Source organism: Marmota marmota, unplaced genomic scaffold (assembly GCF_001458135.2).
Source record: "Marmota marmota marmota unplaced genomic scaffold, marMar, whole genome shotgun sequence".
Lineage (NCBI taxonomy): Eukaryota > Metazoa > Chordata > Mammalia > Rodentia > Sciuridae > Marmota > Marmota marmota.
The window spans coordinates 100,916-119,082 of record NW_026000260.1 but is presented as its reverse complement, the minus strand read 5'-3'; the positions used below and the strand labels follow the sequence as shown (position 1 = coordinate 119,082).

General features: G+C 36.4%; 1 protein-coding gene across 1 annotated transcript in view; it reads left to right on the top strand.

The window, feature by feature from the left end:
- The first annotated feature begins 1,408 nt into the window (after window positions 1-1,408).
- Window positions 1,409-18,167, top strand: part of Vbp1 (VHL binding protein 1) — a 34,641-nt gene continuing 17,882 nt past the window's right edge. The window contains exons 1-3 of the mRNA XM_015507533.2: window positions 1,409-1,562; window positions 7,541-7,665; window positions 17,583-17,649. Coding sequence (XP_015363019.1) covers window positions 1,473-1,562; window positions 7,541-7,665; window positions 17,583-17,649 — 282 coding nt within the window. The 5' untranslated portion in view covers window positions 1,409-1,472. The remainder of the gene's footprint in view (window positions 1,563-7,540; window positions 7,666-17,582; window positions 17,650-18,167) is intronic.

Genomic DNA, 18,167 nt, shown 5'->3' with positions numbered 1-18,167 from the left:
CCAAGGAATAGAATAAAACCTTGCTGTAAGACCCAAATAATATATCTCTTACATGAATTATTACAGATTGGATTTAGTGATGATTTGGAAAAATGTTTTTAAAGTCTGGAGTAAAGACAGTATTAGTAATAACAAATATGAATACAGATATGGGTTAATTAAGTGGAATCAAATTGTGTGTGTGGGAGGGAGGTGGGGAAGGAAAGATGGGAGATTGTTTTATGTAAATGTTTTCCTGTAGAAACATTACCTATTTTTCACTTTTTTCCCCTCGTTTTTGGATGGTGTTGAGATCAGGAATAGTTTTAAAGAATACAGTTCGAATCTATTTTTCTTTGTTGGAATAGAGCATTGTGGTCCTTAAAGCTGTTGGCAGAGGTTGACAGGTCTTTACTCTTCCAAGGAAAATAGCCTGGAAGTCTTTAGAGAGGTAGTTTGGAATTTCAGCTTCATTTAATTTCTACCTGTACGATTTTGGAGATACTGCAAACTCTCTGAGCCTTAGTTCCCTTATTTACAATAGTAGGATGCCAATGTCCTGCTTTTTAATATAAAGACAGGTATTTCTACGTATGCCTGTATGCATGATCATGTATTAATTATCCGTGGAGACAAACTGGTTTACAACGATTGCCTCTGAGAAGGGAGACGGATTTTGCTAAGCAAACATTCCTATGTTTGCGGTAGAAGTTGTGGGAGGGGCTGAAGTCCTGAAAAACAGTTCTGTGAAAGCAAAGTCAGGGACAAACACTGTATTAGATGTCTGAAGAGAGATCAAAGAATACTTATGTGGGCCTGTATGATGCACTAGCTTTTAAAGGGTTATAGTGGAGGGTAATGTTGGGTAAGTCCTTTAGTCTAGTAGCCTAGATGGAGTTCTTAGGATGTAAACTCTGAAGTTTAGTTTTGTGATGTGGCTGGATTCTGTGCAAAAGTGGCTTTAGAGAAAGGTTGGTGCCATCGGTGGGGTATTTATTATCATTAGGCCAATGGCTGTACTCTGAAACAGACACAAAACAAGTCACCTTCAAGGGGATAATGGGAATAGAAAGGCGATATTCATATTGGCGTCTAGGTCCCAGGTTCGCTGGTGTGCAAATAAACATGGGGTCGCTCCATAAGCCATTGTAAAGGGTGTTCCCTGTTTTGGCGTGGTCCGGTAGCCTAGGGTTTTAACCCTGCCCACTCAAATCTCTAGTACGTTTTCCCAGAAGTCCCTATTGGTCCTTCCTGCAGCTTCTGATTTTCTTCTGTGTCGCTTCTACGCTTGTCATTCACTTCTGTGCAGCCAATTAGCATGTAGAGGTTGGGCTTAGTCGGCCAAAGGAGAGGCGGTGACTCTTGCGTAGTCACCAATGAGTGCGCAAGACTCACGGGGGAGGGAAGGGTCTGTGGGTGCAATCCAGCCAATCACTGATCACGGGTGGCTGGCGCCTCAGCAAGGCGGTTAGCCGAGGGCTTGCTTTCTCAAGATGGCGGCCTCTATGGACGGTTGCGGCGTCGAAGTGGCTGCAGGGAATGGGCGGCGGCTCCACCTGGGGATTCCTGAGGCTGTATTTGTGGTAAGGGTCGCGCTGTTCCCTGGTATGTTGGCCGGAGGCTGAAGTCTGCTTTCTTTCCAGCCCCTACCCGAGCTCGGACTGTTGGGGGAAGGGACTGAACTGAAGGACCAGGAAGGGAGCGATCGTCCGCTTTCCCTCCGGATATCTGAAGCGATTGAGCTCTGTTGCAGGTCGCTCTGAATAAACGCAGGCCGAGCAGGTCCTAAAAGAAACAGGGCCTGGGACAGGAGGACTGGGGAGCGAGAGCAAGGTCAGAGTGAGGGGGCTTGAGCTGGATGTCTTGAGGGACCGCTCCTTTATTGCCAGGTCCCTTTAGAAAACGCGAGGTAGTGAGTGATCGCACCTCAGCCTAGATGTTGTAAAGACAGATAAGTGAACACTTAGAATACAGTGAGTAGGCAGAACAGTTGGTGGTAAGATGTTAATTAAGGAATGGTACCTTGTCAGTTTAAGGAATGCAGAGGTCTCTTGCCTCTGGGAAATGGAAGGAGATGTTGTTAGGGTAACGGTGTAAAATCCTTGTGTCTTGCTAAGGAATCAAGGACTTATCCAGTAGGCAACGAACTGTCATTACACAAGGTATGTACATGAAACCATGATATGATCGTATTTACTAAAGAGTGAATTATGTGCAGTTTAGAGGAGGTGGGGGACATAATTTGGAGATTTCACGGAACAGGGAGACCAACCCCATGTTTAAACAAAGAGAAGCAAGTAGAAGCTGTCAACCCTGTCGTTTTTACATATCTAACTATTCTAAAAGCAGCGTTGTAAAACTACTGGAATTATGACAGAAAACCTCTGAATGGCATTCCAGGCCAGCATCAACTGTCTTTCTTCATTTAGTTGTACTAAGCTACTATGAAAACTTAATGGAATTTTGTCCATCTTTTAATTTGAACCAAAAGATATACTATATTGTCTTCTTTTTGTTAATTATGTCTTATATCTTTCTAAAGATATATTTCTTGTATTTAGAACACGCCTTATTTGCATTTGATGCTTGAATTCTGTAATTATTTTCCTTAATTTTTAATTATTTCACGTTTTCTTTCCGAGATATGCCACATTTCTTTACATTTATCTCTCAACTGATGGTAGCAAGAAATAAAATTTGCTGATTGCCAGGCACTTTCTCAATGACTTTACAGAATTCTAGGGGATAGTTAGCTATTATAATTCCCATATTGTACATGTTGAAATTGAAAAATAGACCCCTTGAGTATCTTTCTCAAGGTCAGACAGAATGTAAATGAGATATTTACAATTTGAACTTCAGCAAATTGTGGGGCTCCAGAGCCTCTACTTACCCCTGTCATGTTCTGCTCTGGGACAAAATTGAGGTAATTCTCTTGGTTTGTGCCATTTATCCTAATCCTAGCATGGTGCCTGGCATATAGTATAACTTGATACTTGTATAGTTAAATTTCCATAGTGCCTTAAATACAACATTCATACTACTTAGCTAGAGATGGCCTCAAAAATCTAATTCAAGAAGGGGCTTTATCTTAAGTTTTGTCTTAAAATACGTTGTTTTCCCTAAAAATTTTTTAATTGTAGTTGGACACAATACCTTTATTTATTTATTTATTTGTGGTGCTGAAGATCGAACCCAGGGCCTCACATGTCGTAGGCAAACATTCTACCACTGAGCCACAACCCCAGCCCCCTCCCCTAAAATTTTATGAGTTATTTTTTTAGACCCTAAAATCCCTACCAGCATGATATAATAAGGAACCCAAATTTTACATCTTTTTATGGTCTCAAATTAATGAGTGACATGGTTTTAGAAAGGGCATCAGATTTTGTATAAATAATAGTTTGACACTTGCCTCTGGTTTCCCATTGCTATTCAGCCTTAACCATATTGTTTTACTACTTTGAACCTGTTTCTTTAACTGAAATGAGAATGACACTACTTATGACAAAAAAAAAAGCATGCTTTCAGTATTGCAGGTATAGTACGTGCTTAGTAAGTGTTAGTCTAATCCCCTATGGCAGGAAGCCATCTATATATCATAGTGGTTAAAAGCCAGACCTGGCTTTTCCTTCAATCCCACTTTTAGAATAATTTTATTTTTCTCTGCTTGAATTATCCCTCCACCATTGTTTATCTGATGCCCTTATCAACTTTTAGTATCTGCTTTGGATATTACCTCCCTGTAGATTTTCCTAACTTCAACCCCAGAACAAAATTCGTGGAACTTTTCATCTGTATCCCCACAGCATATGTTGTACACATAGCTAATGTTTGCTCATTACTCACTACTGCACAGTTATACATAGTCTCCTAAGCATTTCACACAGTCTAACTCTTTTAATTCCCTGTGAGGAAAAGGCACTTTATTTTTTTAAAATATTTTTTTAGTTGTAGATGGACACAATACCTTTATTTATTTATTTATTTTCATGTGATGCTGAGGCTCAAACCCAGTGCCTTGTACTGTGAGGCAAGTGCTCTGCCACCGAGCCACAATCACAGCCCGGAAAAGGCACTCTAATTTCATTATATAAATCAAGAAATTGAGGCAAGGAGAGGTCAACATATCTAGTATGTGGTAAAGCCAGTATTCAAACTAGGCAATCCCTGTCTCTTTTTAAAAATCTTTTTATTAGTTCATTCTAGTTGTACATTATAGTGGGGTTCATTTTTATATATTCACAAATGCATATAAGATAATTTGCTCCATTTAAGTCCCCAGTACTTCCCCTTTCTGTCCCCTTCTCCCTCCCCTTGATCGCCTTCCTTTACTCTCTGAGTTGTCTATTTATTGTTGTTTTTGATTGGTGCATTGTAGCTATACATAAAAGTGAAATTCATTGTGATATATTCATACATGTACATGGCGTATCCTTGTCAGAAATTATTTCTATTTTTGATGATTGCCATTCTAACTGGAATGATATAAAATGTCAATGTACTTGTTTTTTTAAAAAATATTTTTCATTGTAGATGGACACAATACCTTTATTTATTTATTTTTATATGGTGTTGAGGATTGAACCCAGGGCCTCACTGTGCTAGGCTGTGCTCTACCACTGAGACACAACCTTAGCCCCCTCAGTGTGGTTTTGATTTGCATCTTCCTGATTACTGAGGTGTTGAACAGTTTTTCATATATTTGTTGACTATTTATATTTCTTCTTTTGAGCAATGTCCGTTGAGGTCATTTTACCCATTTGTTGATTGGTTATTTATATATTTGGTGATTTTTCAGTTCTTTATATATTCTGGCTATTAATCCCCTTTCAGAAGAGTAGCTGGGAAAGATTTTTTTGCCATTCTGTAGGCTCTCTCTTTATGCTCTTATTTGTTTCTTTTGCTTTTTAATGTGAGATTCATCCCACTTGGTAATTCTTGGTTTTATTTCTTGCTCTTTAGGAGTTTTGGTGAAGAAGTTCGCCTACACCAGTATGTTGAAGTGCTGACCCTATTTTTTTTTTCTAGAAGTTGCAATATTTATGGTCTATATTCTAGGTCTTTGATCCACTTTGAGTTGATTTTTGTGTAGGGTGAGGGATAGGGATACAGTTTCATTCTACATATGGATAACCAGTTTTCCCAGCACTATGTGTTAAAAAGTCTGTACTTCTTCCAGTGTATGTTTTTGGCACATTTGTCAAGTATTAGATGACTATAAATATGTGTGTTTGTCTCTGTGTCTCCTATTTTGTTTCCAGTACCATGAAGGTTTTGTTACTATAGCTCTGTAGTATAATTTGAAGTCAGGTATTGTGATGGCTCCAGCATTGCTCTTTTGGCTTAGAATTGCTTTGGCTATTCTGGGTCTTTTATTCTTCCAAATGAATTTTAGAACTGTTTTTTTTTCCCTAGTTCTGTGAAGAATGTCATTGGTATTTTGATGGGGAACACAGTGAATCTGTGTAATGATTTTGGTAGTATGGCCATTTTAACAATATTAATTCTACCTATCCAAGAGCATGGGGAGGTCTTATCATCTTCTGAGGTCTTCTCTAATGTCTTCCTTCAGTGTTCTTTAATTTTCATTGTAGAAGCATTTTATCTCCTTGGTTAAGTTTATTCCCCTGTGTCTTAACCATGTCTTAGGCTGCTGCAATTCTCCTCGCTGAATTCTCCTTGGTGAATTTAGCCTTGGTGGCATCATAGTTAAGTCCCTTGTTGTGTTTTTCTTTTTCTTCATGGACTTCTTTGAGCTAAAATATTCCTTGATAGCTAATAAGCATAAATATGAATAATGATGTGAAGGTCACAGAAATCATAAGATAATTGAAGTTTCTTATAATTAACTAAAGTTAACACATGCTAGGCGAGTGCTCTGCCGCTGAGCTACAGCCCCAGCCCCTCCATGTATTTTCATGTAGCTTCTGATCCTTATCTAATTAACTAGCTTTTTTTTCCAAAGACCAGGTATATATTTTTTGAAGAAATTTAGCATTGGTATTACTGTTTTTCTTTTGCTTTATTATTCATTTCAAAACAATTTTATTTTATTTGAACTTCTTGATACTTAAGGAAGCATTTGCAGTTTGCCTTGGAAACCTAATGATCATATTTAACATGCTTTCTATGGCAGAACATGTTGGATTAAAAATAAGTAGGAAAATTGATAATTTTGGCACACAACCTGTTGAATCATTTTGAGATTAGTATGTATGAATAAGGAATATGTTTGGTTGCTGGTAAATTTTATATTTACTATAGGGCCACATGGGAAATGCATAAAACAGGAAAGGTCATCATTCCCCCCTGTTTGTAAATGAAAATTAAATAGGTCTAGGTACACTGGTGCACACCTGTAATCCCAGTGATTTGGGAGGCTACGGAAGGAGGATTACAAGTTTGAGGCCAGTCTCAGTGACTAAGTGAGGCCCTTACTCAACTAGTGAGACTGTCTCAAAATAAACAATATAAAGGGCTGGGGATGTTGCTCAGTGGTAAAGCCCTCTGGGTTCAGTCTTCAGGCACAAAAAATAAATAATGAAAATGAATAAAATAGAATTGTGAAAGAATAATAAATTGGCTTCATAATGTATGTGTACTGTCTAAAAAGTGATATTTAATTTTATTTGGTACCAACAGGAATTGAACCCAGGAGCACTCAACCACTGAGTCACATTCCCAGCATATTGTTTTCTTTTTTTAGTACTGGTGATTGAATTCAGGGGCATTCAACCACTGAGCCACATCCACAGCCCCATTTTATATTTTATTTAGAGACAGGGTCTCACTGAGGTGCTTAGTACATCGCCATTACTGAGTCTGGCTTTGAACTCACGATCCTCCTGCCTCAGCCTCCTGAGCTGCTGCCAGCATATTTTTAAATTTGGCGGGGGGTGGTACCAGGGATTGAACCCAGGGGAACTGGACCACTGAGCCACACCCCCAGCCCTATTTTGTATTTTATTTAGAGACAGGGTCTCACTGAGTTGCCTAGCGTCTCACCATTGCTGAGGCTGGCTTTGAACTCATGATCCTCTTGCTTCAGCCTCCTCAGCCACTGGGATTACAGGCGTGTGCCACTGTGCCTGGCTTTTTAAATGTTTTATTTAGAGACAGGGTCTCACTAAGTTGCTTAGGGTCTCACTAAGTTACTAAGGCTGACTTTGAACTTGTGGTTCCCCTGCCTTAGCCTCCCCAGGTATTGGGCTGTGCCACAGGCATGTGCCACTATGCCTGGCTGTTCTTTATCTGTTTTTTTTTTTTTAATTCTTTTTTTGTTGTAGATGGACACAACACACAACATATTTATTTTATTTGTTCTTATTTTTATGTGGTGCTAGGGATGGAACCCAGTGCCTCACGCATGCTAGGCAAGCGCTCTACTACTGAGCCACAACCCGGCCACTACTAGTCTTTGTCTTTTTATAGTTACTCTTTTAGTTAACAACAAAACTTTGGGATAAACTTTTTTTTAATATTTTAAAAACAAAGTTGTCAAAAACTCAGATTGAGTAGTATAAATTCTAAAATTTTCATGTTATTTTTGATCTTAAAGGAAGATGTAGACTCCTTCATGAAACAGCCTGGGAATGAGACTGCAGATACAGTACTAAAGAAGCTGGATGAACAATACCAAAAGTATAAGTTTATGGAACTCAACCTTGCTCAAAAGAAAAGAAGGTAAGTATAAAAATTTCTAAGTTTTTAAAAATTTTACATGACTTGAACTTTTTTTAATATTTATTTTTTAGTTTTAGGTGGATACAATATGTTTCTTTTATTTTTGTGTGGTGCTGAGAATCTAGCCCAGTGCCTCATGCATGTTAGACGAGCACTCTACAACTGAGCCACAACCTCAGCCCGTGACTTGAACTTTTAAAACATCGAGATATACTTTATGAAATGTCTGCTTGTCAAGTGTTCAGTTTGATAAATTTTGACAAATATATCCGATTCTGCCCAGAATTGATTCTTGTCCAGATCAATATCTTTCATTACCCCAGGAAATTCCCTCTAAACCCTTTCCATTTATTCCCTCCCCAGCAACCTTTTGTTATCTGTTTGAACTTCATATGAGTAGAAGCATATAGTTATGTGTCAACCTTCTTACACTTAGTGTAATGCTTTAAAGAGTCATTCATGCTATTGTGTGTATCAGTAAATTAGTTCCTTTTTAGTGCTGAATTCCATTCCATTGTGTATAGGTATACTATGACTTTAGTATATTTTTATCTATTTTAATATTGATGGATATTTCGGTTATTTTCCTTTTTGGCTTTAAGTGTTTATGTGGACATATATTTTCATTCCTCCTGGGTAAATACCAGGGGTACAGTTGCTGAAGTTTAGGTTCGATTTTATGAGAAACTGCCAAAAGTCAATGTATAAGAATTCTAGTTGTTCCACATCCTTACAAACATTTAGTATTGCCAGTCTAAAGATAATTTCAAAAACCATGGAATGAATATTAAAGACCTTATTCCAAAGAATCTAAGATTATAACATCTTAGATGTATAGTTCATTCTTCTAATTTTGCTAATGAGATGAAAGACCTACAGACCCACTTTCCCAATAATACATAATTAATAGGTGTAGTCAAAGAAATCCTCACTCTCAACTCTTATTTCTCCATACATATCCTTTTATATAGCTCATAAAGTCAATTCCTTGTAATAAATATTTGTGGATATTTGCTATGTTTATGTCCCAGAATGCTTCTGTCAGTTAAATACTTAGGAAATTCTAACCATGTGCTAGATAACAATTTTGGGTGAAGTAAAGTCCGATACCAACTTTTAACATGGATACATCTTGGGGGGATTGATGAATTCTTTAAAGTACATAACGTAGAACAGTAGAGATGCTTTGGTACAATACAGTGAATTAGCATTGGGGAATGAAGAGAACAAGGAGTTTCAGGGGAAGTTCCAAGAGGACTAGATTGCTATAGAATTTCAAAGGTTGGTTATGAGTTTAAAGACAGACTAGAGCAAGAAAGAGTAGTTTGGGCATAAGCAACACAATTTTGTTTTTATTTTTATTTTTGTTGTTGTTGTTATTATTATTATTATTATTATTATTATTATTATTATTATTATTTTGTACCAGGGATTGAGCCCAGGGGTGCTTAACTGTTGAGCCATATCCCCAGCCCTTTTTAAAAAAATATTTATTTTTTAGTTGTAGATGGACACAATACCTTTATTTGTTTGTTTTTTGTTTTTTTTCTATGTGGTGCTGAGGATAGAACCCAGTGCCCCATGCATGCTAGGCGAGCGTGCTACTGCTTGAGCCACATCCCCAGCCCTCCCCAGCCTTTTTTAATATTTTATTTAGAGACAGGGTCTTGCTCAGTTCCTCAGAAACTATCTAAGTTGCTGAAGCTGGCTTTGAATTTGAGGTCCTCCTGCCTCAGTTTCTTGAATTGCTGGGATTAAACTTTCTCATTTGATAATTGGAGAAATTTGAATATGGGGTGGGTATTACATGAGACAAAAAATCATAGACATGGAAAGATGAAAATGTTAACAAAATCCAGAATAGGAAATACTAAGAATAGTATGCTCTCATATTGGCAAAAGTATAATTAATAGAAATACATATAATGATCTTCATTAAAGATGTATTATCAGGGATAATCTCTGGATGGTAAGAATGTGGTATTTTTCTTATTTTTATTCTTTAATTTTTCAACATGTACATGTACAGCTTTTTGTGATAATAAAATGAAGCCATTGGATTAGGGATCACCAATAGGGAGTTTAGATAGGAAAATGTGCCTTGAGGCCAAGCCATCTGAGATGGGGGCATGGGGAAGATTGGATGGAATAGGTTTGTTGAGGAGCTCTGAAGTTCAGAGATTCTTTTGGACATCCAAGTGGAAATGTTAAATAGACAATTAAATATATGAGTCTTTTTTCTTTAAGTTGTTGACAGACCTTTATTTTATTTATTTGTTTATTTATTTGTTTAGAGAAAGAAAAATTTTTTAATGTTTATTTTTTAGTTTTCAGTGGACACAACATCTTTTTAATTTTTTTTTTTTTTTTTATGTGGTGCTGATGATCAAACCCAGCGCCCTGGGCATGCCAGGCGAGTGCGCTACCGCTTGAGCCACATCCCCAGCCCTATTTTATTTATTTTTATGTGGTGCTGAGAATCAAACCCAGTGCCTCACACATGCCAGGCAAGAGGGCTTCCACTGAGCCCCAGCCCCTGCCCCAGCTCCAAATATATGAGTCTTAATCCCTTAGAAATTTTTTTTTTTATGTTTAGTGTGTGGGAGGATTCCAATTTATTTATTTTTATTTTATATTTTTATGTGGTTCTGGGGATTGAATCCAGGGCCTAGTGCATGCGAAGCAAGCACTCTACAACTGAGCTACATCCCCAGCCCTGAATTTTTTTTTTGTAAGTAAATATATTTTGGCTTACTATTGGCTTAGTATCACTTAAAGTTAATATAGTCTGGTTTAATAATCTTTTTTCTTAATGCATTTTGGTTTTTGTATCTTGTTTAGGAATTGTTTGCTTATCCCTAATTCATAAAGATAACTTCCTGTATTTTCTTCAAAAAGCTTTGTTATATATTTTACATGGAGATACTATAATCCATGGGTTATTAAACATGGGTTGCTAAATTTCAAAGCAATTATATGATTTTCAAGACCGTTTCTTTGTCTCATGTTTACTATAAAATGGTGGATCTATAGTTTGAAATATATATTTAAATGTTTCTTTGTCACTAGGAGATAGAAATAGTAAATGGTTGGAATATAGACTATCTTTTCTTTCATGTGACTTTAATTAGGAGTTTTAGAATCTTCAGACTTCAAAAATAGAGACCCCACCCTGTGATTTCTCTCATTCTTTCCTGATGGTGGTGTTCTACTATTGAATCAATAGCTGCTCAAAAATTGTTACATGGTAAACCAAAATTGGACTTTTTTTAAAAGCAATTTTACAGTCTAGAAAGTACGAGAGGATTTTCAACTAAATAAATTGTCATTTACATACTCCTGTCAGTAAACAAACAAACAAATAAAATAAATAAAAATAGGTGGATTGTCTTGATCACATTCAGACTTGATTTTTGGTTTTTTTTGAACAGTACCTCTTCTTAGGTTTGTGTATTCTTTCATGAAGAGGCAGAGATATCCTTTGTCTTCCTTTTATGATGCTTAATGCCTAGGCCCATTAATTTTGAATTGCAACATGATGATGTTCTACTGTTTCTTTTTCATTTATTAGTAAGCTGGCATATTTATTTTCTTAATTTTTTTTTAGTTGTAGACGGACACAATATCTTCATTTTTATTTATTTACTTTTATGTGGTGCTGAGGATTGAACCCAGGGTCTCCCATATGTGAGGCGAGTGTTTCTACCACTGAGCTACAACCCCAGCTCTAAGCTGGCATATTTCTATAAAAATAAATGCCTCCCCGCATGTACTATTTGGCAAAACTGTCTGCACAAAATCAGTTCATTTCTCAAAGTTTCTTTCTTAGCAAGAGTTTAGCCCCATACTTCCTATCACCTCAGTAAGTCTCTGCTGTCTTCCAAAAGAGGATTTGTATATTTTCTCTGGCTATTGGGAGTGGATAGAGGTGGGAATGCTGGTTTGCTGCCAGCTATTTATCTTACACCAAACACTTTGTGTCTCTTTTTGTATTTTTTACTCTATTAGATACATGGTATTTGAGGAGTATTAGGTCTTCTTGGTTTTAATCCTATATATAATAATGCTTAATAGTATCAGAGTCTGATTTTTTTTGTTCACTTATAGTAGCCCTCGCTTTTCTTTAGACTAATATTTTGTTGGTGTGTCTTTTTCTAATTTCTTTCAACCTATTTATTGTATCTAAACGTATTTTTTTAATATTTATTTTTTAGTTTTAGTTAGACACAATTTTTATTTATTTATTTTTATGTGGTGCTGAGTATTGAACCCTGGGCCTCGCACATGCTAGGCGAGCACACTACCACTGAGCCACAACTCCAGCCCCTCTAAACATATTCTTGTAAACAACATATGGTGGTTGTTTTTAATGCTAGCCTTTTTAGATAATTTGTCTTTTGGTTACTTTAAAAATCAACTATTCTTTTGTTATTTCAGTATAATTTGTCTTTTTGTGGATATTTTCTTAAATTAGTTGACATATGTTAGTTTCCTGTAATTATGGATGCCTGTGTACTTTGCCTTTATACATGGAAGTTTTTGCTTTTGTCAGGAGCTATGAGTTGATACCAGTTTCAGACCACTTGAATCTAGTTCCCGGTTCTTACATTTCATCTGTGAACTGGGCTCAGGTTTGCAGTTGGAATGTGCACCTGTTCTCATTGACACTACTACCTTCGCTCAACTCAGGGTCTTTTCTGGTTATTTCCCTTTTTATTTTTTCTGGAATTTATCTCACCCCCGTGATATCAGCTGCATAGCAGTTCTGTTTTTGTGCATGATCTATATGGAGTTTGAATGCTAAACCTTTTCTTCATATTTGTTATAAATCCTTTCTTGCAGTCTGTAATTTAATTTTACCTTCAAGCTGTTTGAAGTTTTTAATATTTCATAATTCTCTATGTATATTCTCCTGTTTTCATTGACTATTCTTCAAACTTTTTTTATACCTTCATTTTATTTATTTATTTTTATGTGGTGCTGAGGATTGAATGTCTCATGTGCTAGGCGAGCACTCTGCTGCTGAGCCACAACCCCAGCCCCAAACTTTTTTTAAAAGTATTTTTAGTTGTCAGTGGACCTTTATTTTATTTTTTTATATGTGGTAATGGGAATTGAACCCAGTTCCTCACACATGCTAGGCGAACACTCTACCACTGATCCACAACCCCAGCCCCCAAACTTTTTTTAAACAATAATAGGGATTAAGCTTAAGGTTGCTCTACCATGAAACTATATCACTAGCTCTTTTTAGTTTTTTATTTTGAGGTAGGGTCTGCCTAAGTTGTTAAGGTTGGCCTCAAACTTGTGATCTTTCTGCCCCAACCTCCTCAGTCATTGGGTTCATAGATATAATGATGCTTAGCTTTTTTCCCTCTAATTTGATTTTGTCTTTTTAACTACCACATAATAATTGACATTATTTATAGAGTACAGTGTGATATTTTAATATATGTGTATAATGTAATGATCAAATCAATGTAATTAGCATTTGCATCTCCTTATCATGCCTTTATTTGGAGCCTTAAAGCTCCTCTCTTCTAGTTCTTTGTAAAATATAAAATAAATTGTTTTAAACTATAGTCACTCTACTGTGATATAAACCACTAGAATTTATTCCTCCTGTGTAACTGTATTTTGATGCCCTTTATCTATCCTCCCTCTATTCCCCTTCCTTACATGTAGTAATCACTATTTTGTTCTTTTCTTCTTTGTGATCAATTTTTTTAGATTCCCCAAATGTTAGACAACATGTGATATTTGTCTTTCTTTTTTTAATATTTATTTTTTAGTTGTAGTTGGACTCCATACCTTTATTTTATTTATTTTTATGTGGTGCTGAGGATTGAACCCAGGGCCTCGCATGTGCCAGGCGAGTGCTCTACCACTGAGCCACAACCCTAGCTCAATATTTGTCTTTCTATGTGTGGCTTATTTCACTTAGTATAATGTCTTCCAGGTCCATCAAGTTGGCAGAGGTAAAAAGATTTCATTCTTTTTTAATGGCAGAATAATATTCCACTGTCATACCACATTTTCTCTACCCTTTCACCTGTTGGTTGATTTCATATCTTGGCTATTGTAAACAGTCCTGCAATAAACATGGGCATGCATCATTTCCTTTGGCTATATACCCAGAATTAATTTAGGTATGATAATCTCCTTTTTGATATATGAATCTGAGGCCTTTTATCAATCTTTAATCTTGGAGATTTTGTGGTTATCATCTTTCTTCTCTGTAAATTTTTTCCTTTCTCCTGGGATATCTTGTTTACGGATGTTGAACACTTGTAATTCTGCCATCCATTTCTCTTTATTATTTCCTTTTTTTTTTTTTTTTAACTGTCTTTGTCATTTGTTTTTTGGCAACTAGATGGATATCCATGTGTTCTTTTTTTGATACTGGCAGTTGAACCCAGGGGCACTTATCACTGAGCTACATCCCTAGCCCTTTTTAAAAAAATCTGATACAGTCTCACTAAGTTGCCGAGGCTGGCCTCAGTCTTGTGATCCTCTTTCCTCAGCCTCCCAAGTCACTGAGATGATAGGCCTATGCCATTGCACCTGACTTTATGTTTTCTTTATTTCATCTCTTATGTTTTTGTACCTTGTATTTTTTTATTGTTATTGTTGTTACCAGGAATTTAACCCTGGGGGTACTTAAACCACTGAGCCACATTCCCAGCCTTTTTTTTTTTTTTTGTACTTTTATTTAGACACAGGATTTCACTAAGTTGCTTAGGGCCTCACTAAGTTGCTAAGGCTGGTTTTGAACTTGAGATTCTCCTGCCTCAGCCTCCCGAGCTGCTGGGATTATAGGCATATGCCACCGTACCCAGCTGTAACTTGTAGTTTTGGATCTTCTTAACAACTATTTGCTCCTTCTTTGTATTGACCAATATTCTTTCTTTTCTCTTTAAGATGTTTTTAAATACTTATTGTATGTTTTCTTTGAGTATTTGTTTGTTTAATGTGATAGATTGTTGAGTTTGTTGTCTTTATATTATTGTAGTGGAGTTTATCACACTTTCATTTGTTTTCTGTCAGCTCATATTCCTTCAGGGATATCACCTGCTTTTGCCATTATGTGGAGGGTAGGAATAATTTAAGTTCCTCTTGGTGGTAGATAGGAGTGGAAGAATGCTGCTGGTGTTATAGTCTAGGGTATAGCCACCAGACAAATACTCCCTCTCCCCAATCAGGAAATACTGCTTCTGAGGGATTCTTTCTGTTCCCAGGCCCTTGGCTTTCTTTCTTTTTTAAAATTTTTTTAATTTGTTTTAATTAGTTATACATGATAGTAGAATGCATTTATGCACTTTGCTATATCATACATAGATAGGATATAATTTCTCATTTTTCTGAGTGTACATGTTGTAGAATCATATTGTTCATGCAGTCACATATATACATACAGTAATAATGTCTGTTTCATTCTACTATCTTTCCTATCCTCACATCCCCTCCCTACCCCTCCCCTCCACCTAATCTAAGGTAACACTATTCTTCCCTAGTGCCCTCCACCTTATTGTGAATTAGTATCCGCATACTAGAGAAAACATTTGGCCTTTGGTTTTATGGGATTGGCTTATTTTGCTTAGCATGATATTCTCCAACTTCAACCATTTACTGGAAAATGCCATAATTTTACTCTTCTTTAAAGCTGAGTAATATTCCATTGAGTATATATACCATATTTTCTTTATTCATTAAAATCAACACCCATAATTCAAATGTATTCTTAGACATCAGCGATGAATACACTGAAAGAGCAATTAGGAAAACTACTCCATTCATGATAAGCCTCCAAAAAAATACCTGGGAATCAATCTAACAAAAGAGGTAAAAGACCTCTACAATGAAAACTACAGAACAATAAAGAAAGAAATTGATGAAAACCTCAGAAGATGGAAAGATCCACCTTGCTTCTTGATAGGCAGAATTAGTATTGTCAAAATGGCCATACTACCAAAAGCACTGTACAGATTTAATGCAATTCCTATTAAAATCCCAATGACATTGTTCATGGAAATAGAAAAAGCAATCGTGAAACTTATTTGGAAAAATAAAAGACCCAGAATATCTAAAGCAATTCCAAGCAGGAAGAGTGAAGCAGGAGGCATCACTATACCAGACCTTAAACTATACTACAGAGCTATAGTAACAAAAACAGCATGGTATTGGTGCCAAAATAGACTTGTAGACCAATGGTACAGAATAGAGGACACAGAGACAAACCCACATAAATACACTTATCTCATACTAGACAAGGGCACCAAAAACATGCACTGGAGAAAAGATAGCCTCTTCAATAAATGGTGCTGGGGAAACTGGAAATCCATATGTAGCAAAATGAAATCAAACCTCTATCTCTCACCCTGCACAAAAATCAACTCAAAGTGGATCAAAGACTTAGTCACTAGAACAGAGACCCTGAGCCAAATAGAAGAAAAAATAGGCCTTGGCTTTCTTTACTGTCATTATCCAAGGGAAAAGGAGTGGGGGAAAACAGATCTGTTGGGGGCCAGTACTTGTCACTTTCAACTTCACTGCTTGGCCCTCTTCCTGCCTCTGGCCAATTTTTGTCCTTTTTCTACCCTGTATCAGTGATGGGATAGATTCAGAAGGCATTCGTGTGATTTGATACTTTTTTTTTTTTTTAACAATGTGACAAGTGTACACACTGAGAAGATGCCACTATGATTTGCCTGGCATTTAGCTGACTCTGATGTGCTTGTAATGAATATGCTTGCCAGAAGCAGCTGCATGCAGCACGGGGTGGAGAGTTGGTGGTTTCAAATTTGATGTATAATGTATTTGAATGTGTGTGTGTTGTTTTTTTTTTTTTTTTTGTACTGGGGATTGAACCCAGGAATACTTAGCCCCTGAGCCACATCCTCATCCCTATTTTGCATTTTATTTAGATACAGGGTCTCACTGAGTTGCTTAGCACCTAGATTTTGCTGAGGCTGGCTTTGCACTTGTGATCCTCCTGCCTCAGCCTCCTGAGCTGCTGGAATTACAGGGGTGCACCACCACGCCTGCCTGAATGTATGTTATTTTTTTAAAAATATTTTTATTAGTTGATGAATTTTTTAATTTATTTGTATGTGGTGCTGAGAATCGAACCCAGTATGTCACACATGCTGGGCAAGCACTCTATTACTGAGCCACAACCCCAGCCCCTGTTATTTTTAAGATTACCTTTAAAATTAATCTATTTAAAATACAAGTCTAATCAAATGGAGAATCTCTGAATCACCTCTGTGGAATATGGTCTGCTTCTAGAAACGGTTATTAACAGTGGGGATTTTGATGTATAGAACAGGGCTTTGTTCAAAACATGCATTCTATACATCTTTGTTATTATATCTTAAATATTTTATTAAATGTTTATGCCTTTAATATTTTAAAAATGTTTTATTAAATGCATTTTATTTTTTGAAGTATTTTATTGAATATTTTATTTTTATAAACATTTGTATCTTTCTTTAAAGGTTGATGGACTTTTATTTTATTCATTTATTTATATGTGGTGCTGAGAATGATCCCAGTGCCTCACACATGCCAGGCAAGCACTCTATCACTGAGCCACAACCCCAGCCCCAACATTTGTATCTTAAGTACTTTGTGTTACACCTAAAATTTCCTAAGTATTTTAAAAAATTAAATTTATGAAATAAGATTAGTGTATATTAAATATTTTATATTTATAATTAGTCTTCAAGAATATATCAGTAGGGGCTGGGGCTAGTTGGTAGAGTGCTTACCTTGCATTCACAAGGCCCTAGGTTCAATCCCCAGCACTACAAAAAAAAAAAAGAATATATTAATAGACAAGGTAAAGTTAGTAAGACCATATCTTGGTGTTTATTTTTACTTGTGAAATAGTATATTAACCTTTTTCTTGTTCATAGGCTAAAAGGTCAGATTCCTGAAATTAAGCAGACTCTGGAGATTCTAAAATACATGCAGAAGAAAAAAGTAAGTGCATTTTTCTTTAAAATACAAGTAAACCAGGATATATTAGCAGAGTTTCATCTTCCTTGATTCTTTGGTATTTGATCTGTGCTGTAGGATCCATTCTTCCTTCTTGAGCATATACACTAATGTACCAGAATTTTGTGTAAAAATTGTGGCTTTGTGACTTTTCCTTAAAAGGCTAGCACTTGGATTACTTTATTTATATGTAGTGTTTACAAAATTTAAATATAATCAGAAAATGTTTTAAGTTATTTTGAGGTGGTAACATCACAGTTTTCTTTTTGGGGGGTGGGTGGGTAAAAGGGATTGAACTCAGGGGCACTTGGCCACTGAGCCATATCTGTATTTTATTTAGAGACATGGTCTCACTGAGTCACTTAGCTCCTTGCTTTTGCTGAGCTGGCTTTGAACTTGCGATCCTCCTATCCTCCTGCCTCAGTTTCCTGAGCATCTGGAATTGTAGGCATGTACCACCACACATGGCCAGTTGTTTTGTTTTTTTTTTCATAGTGATGGTT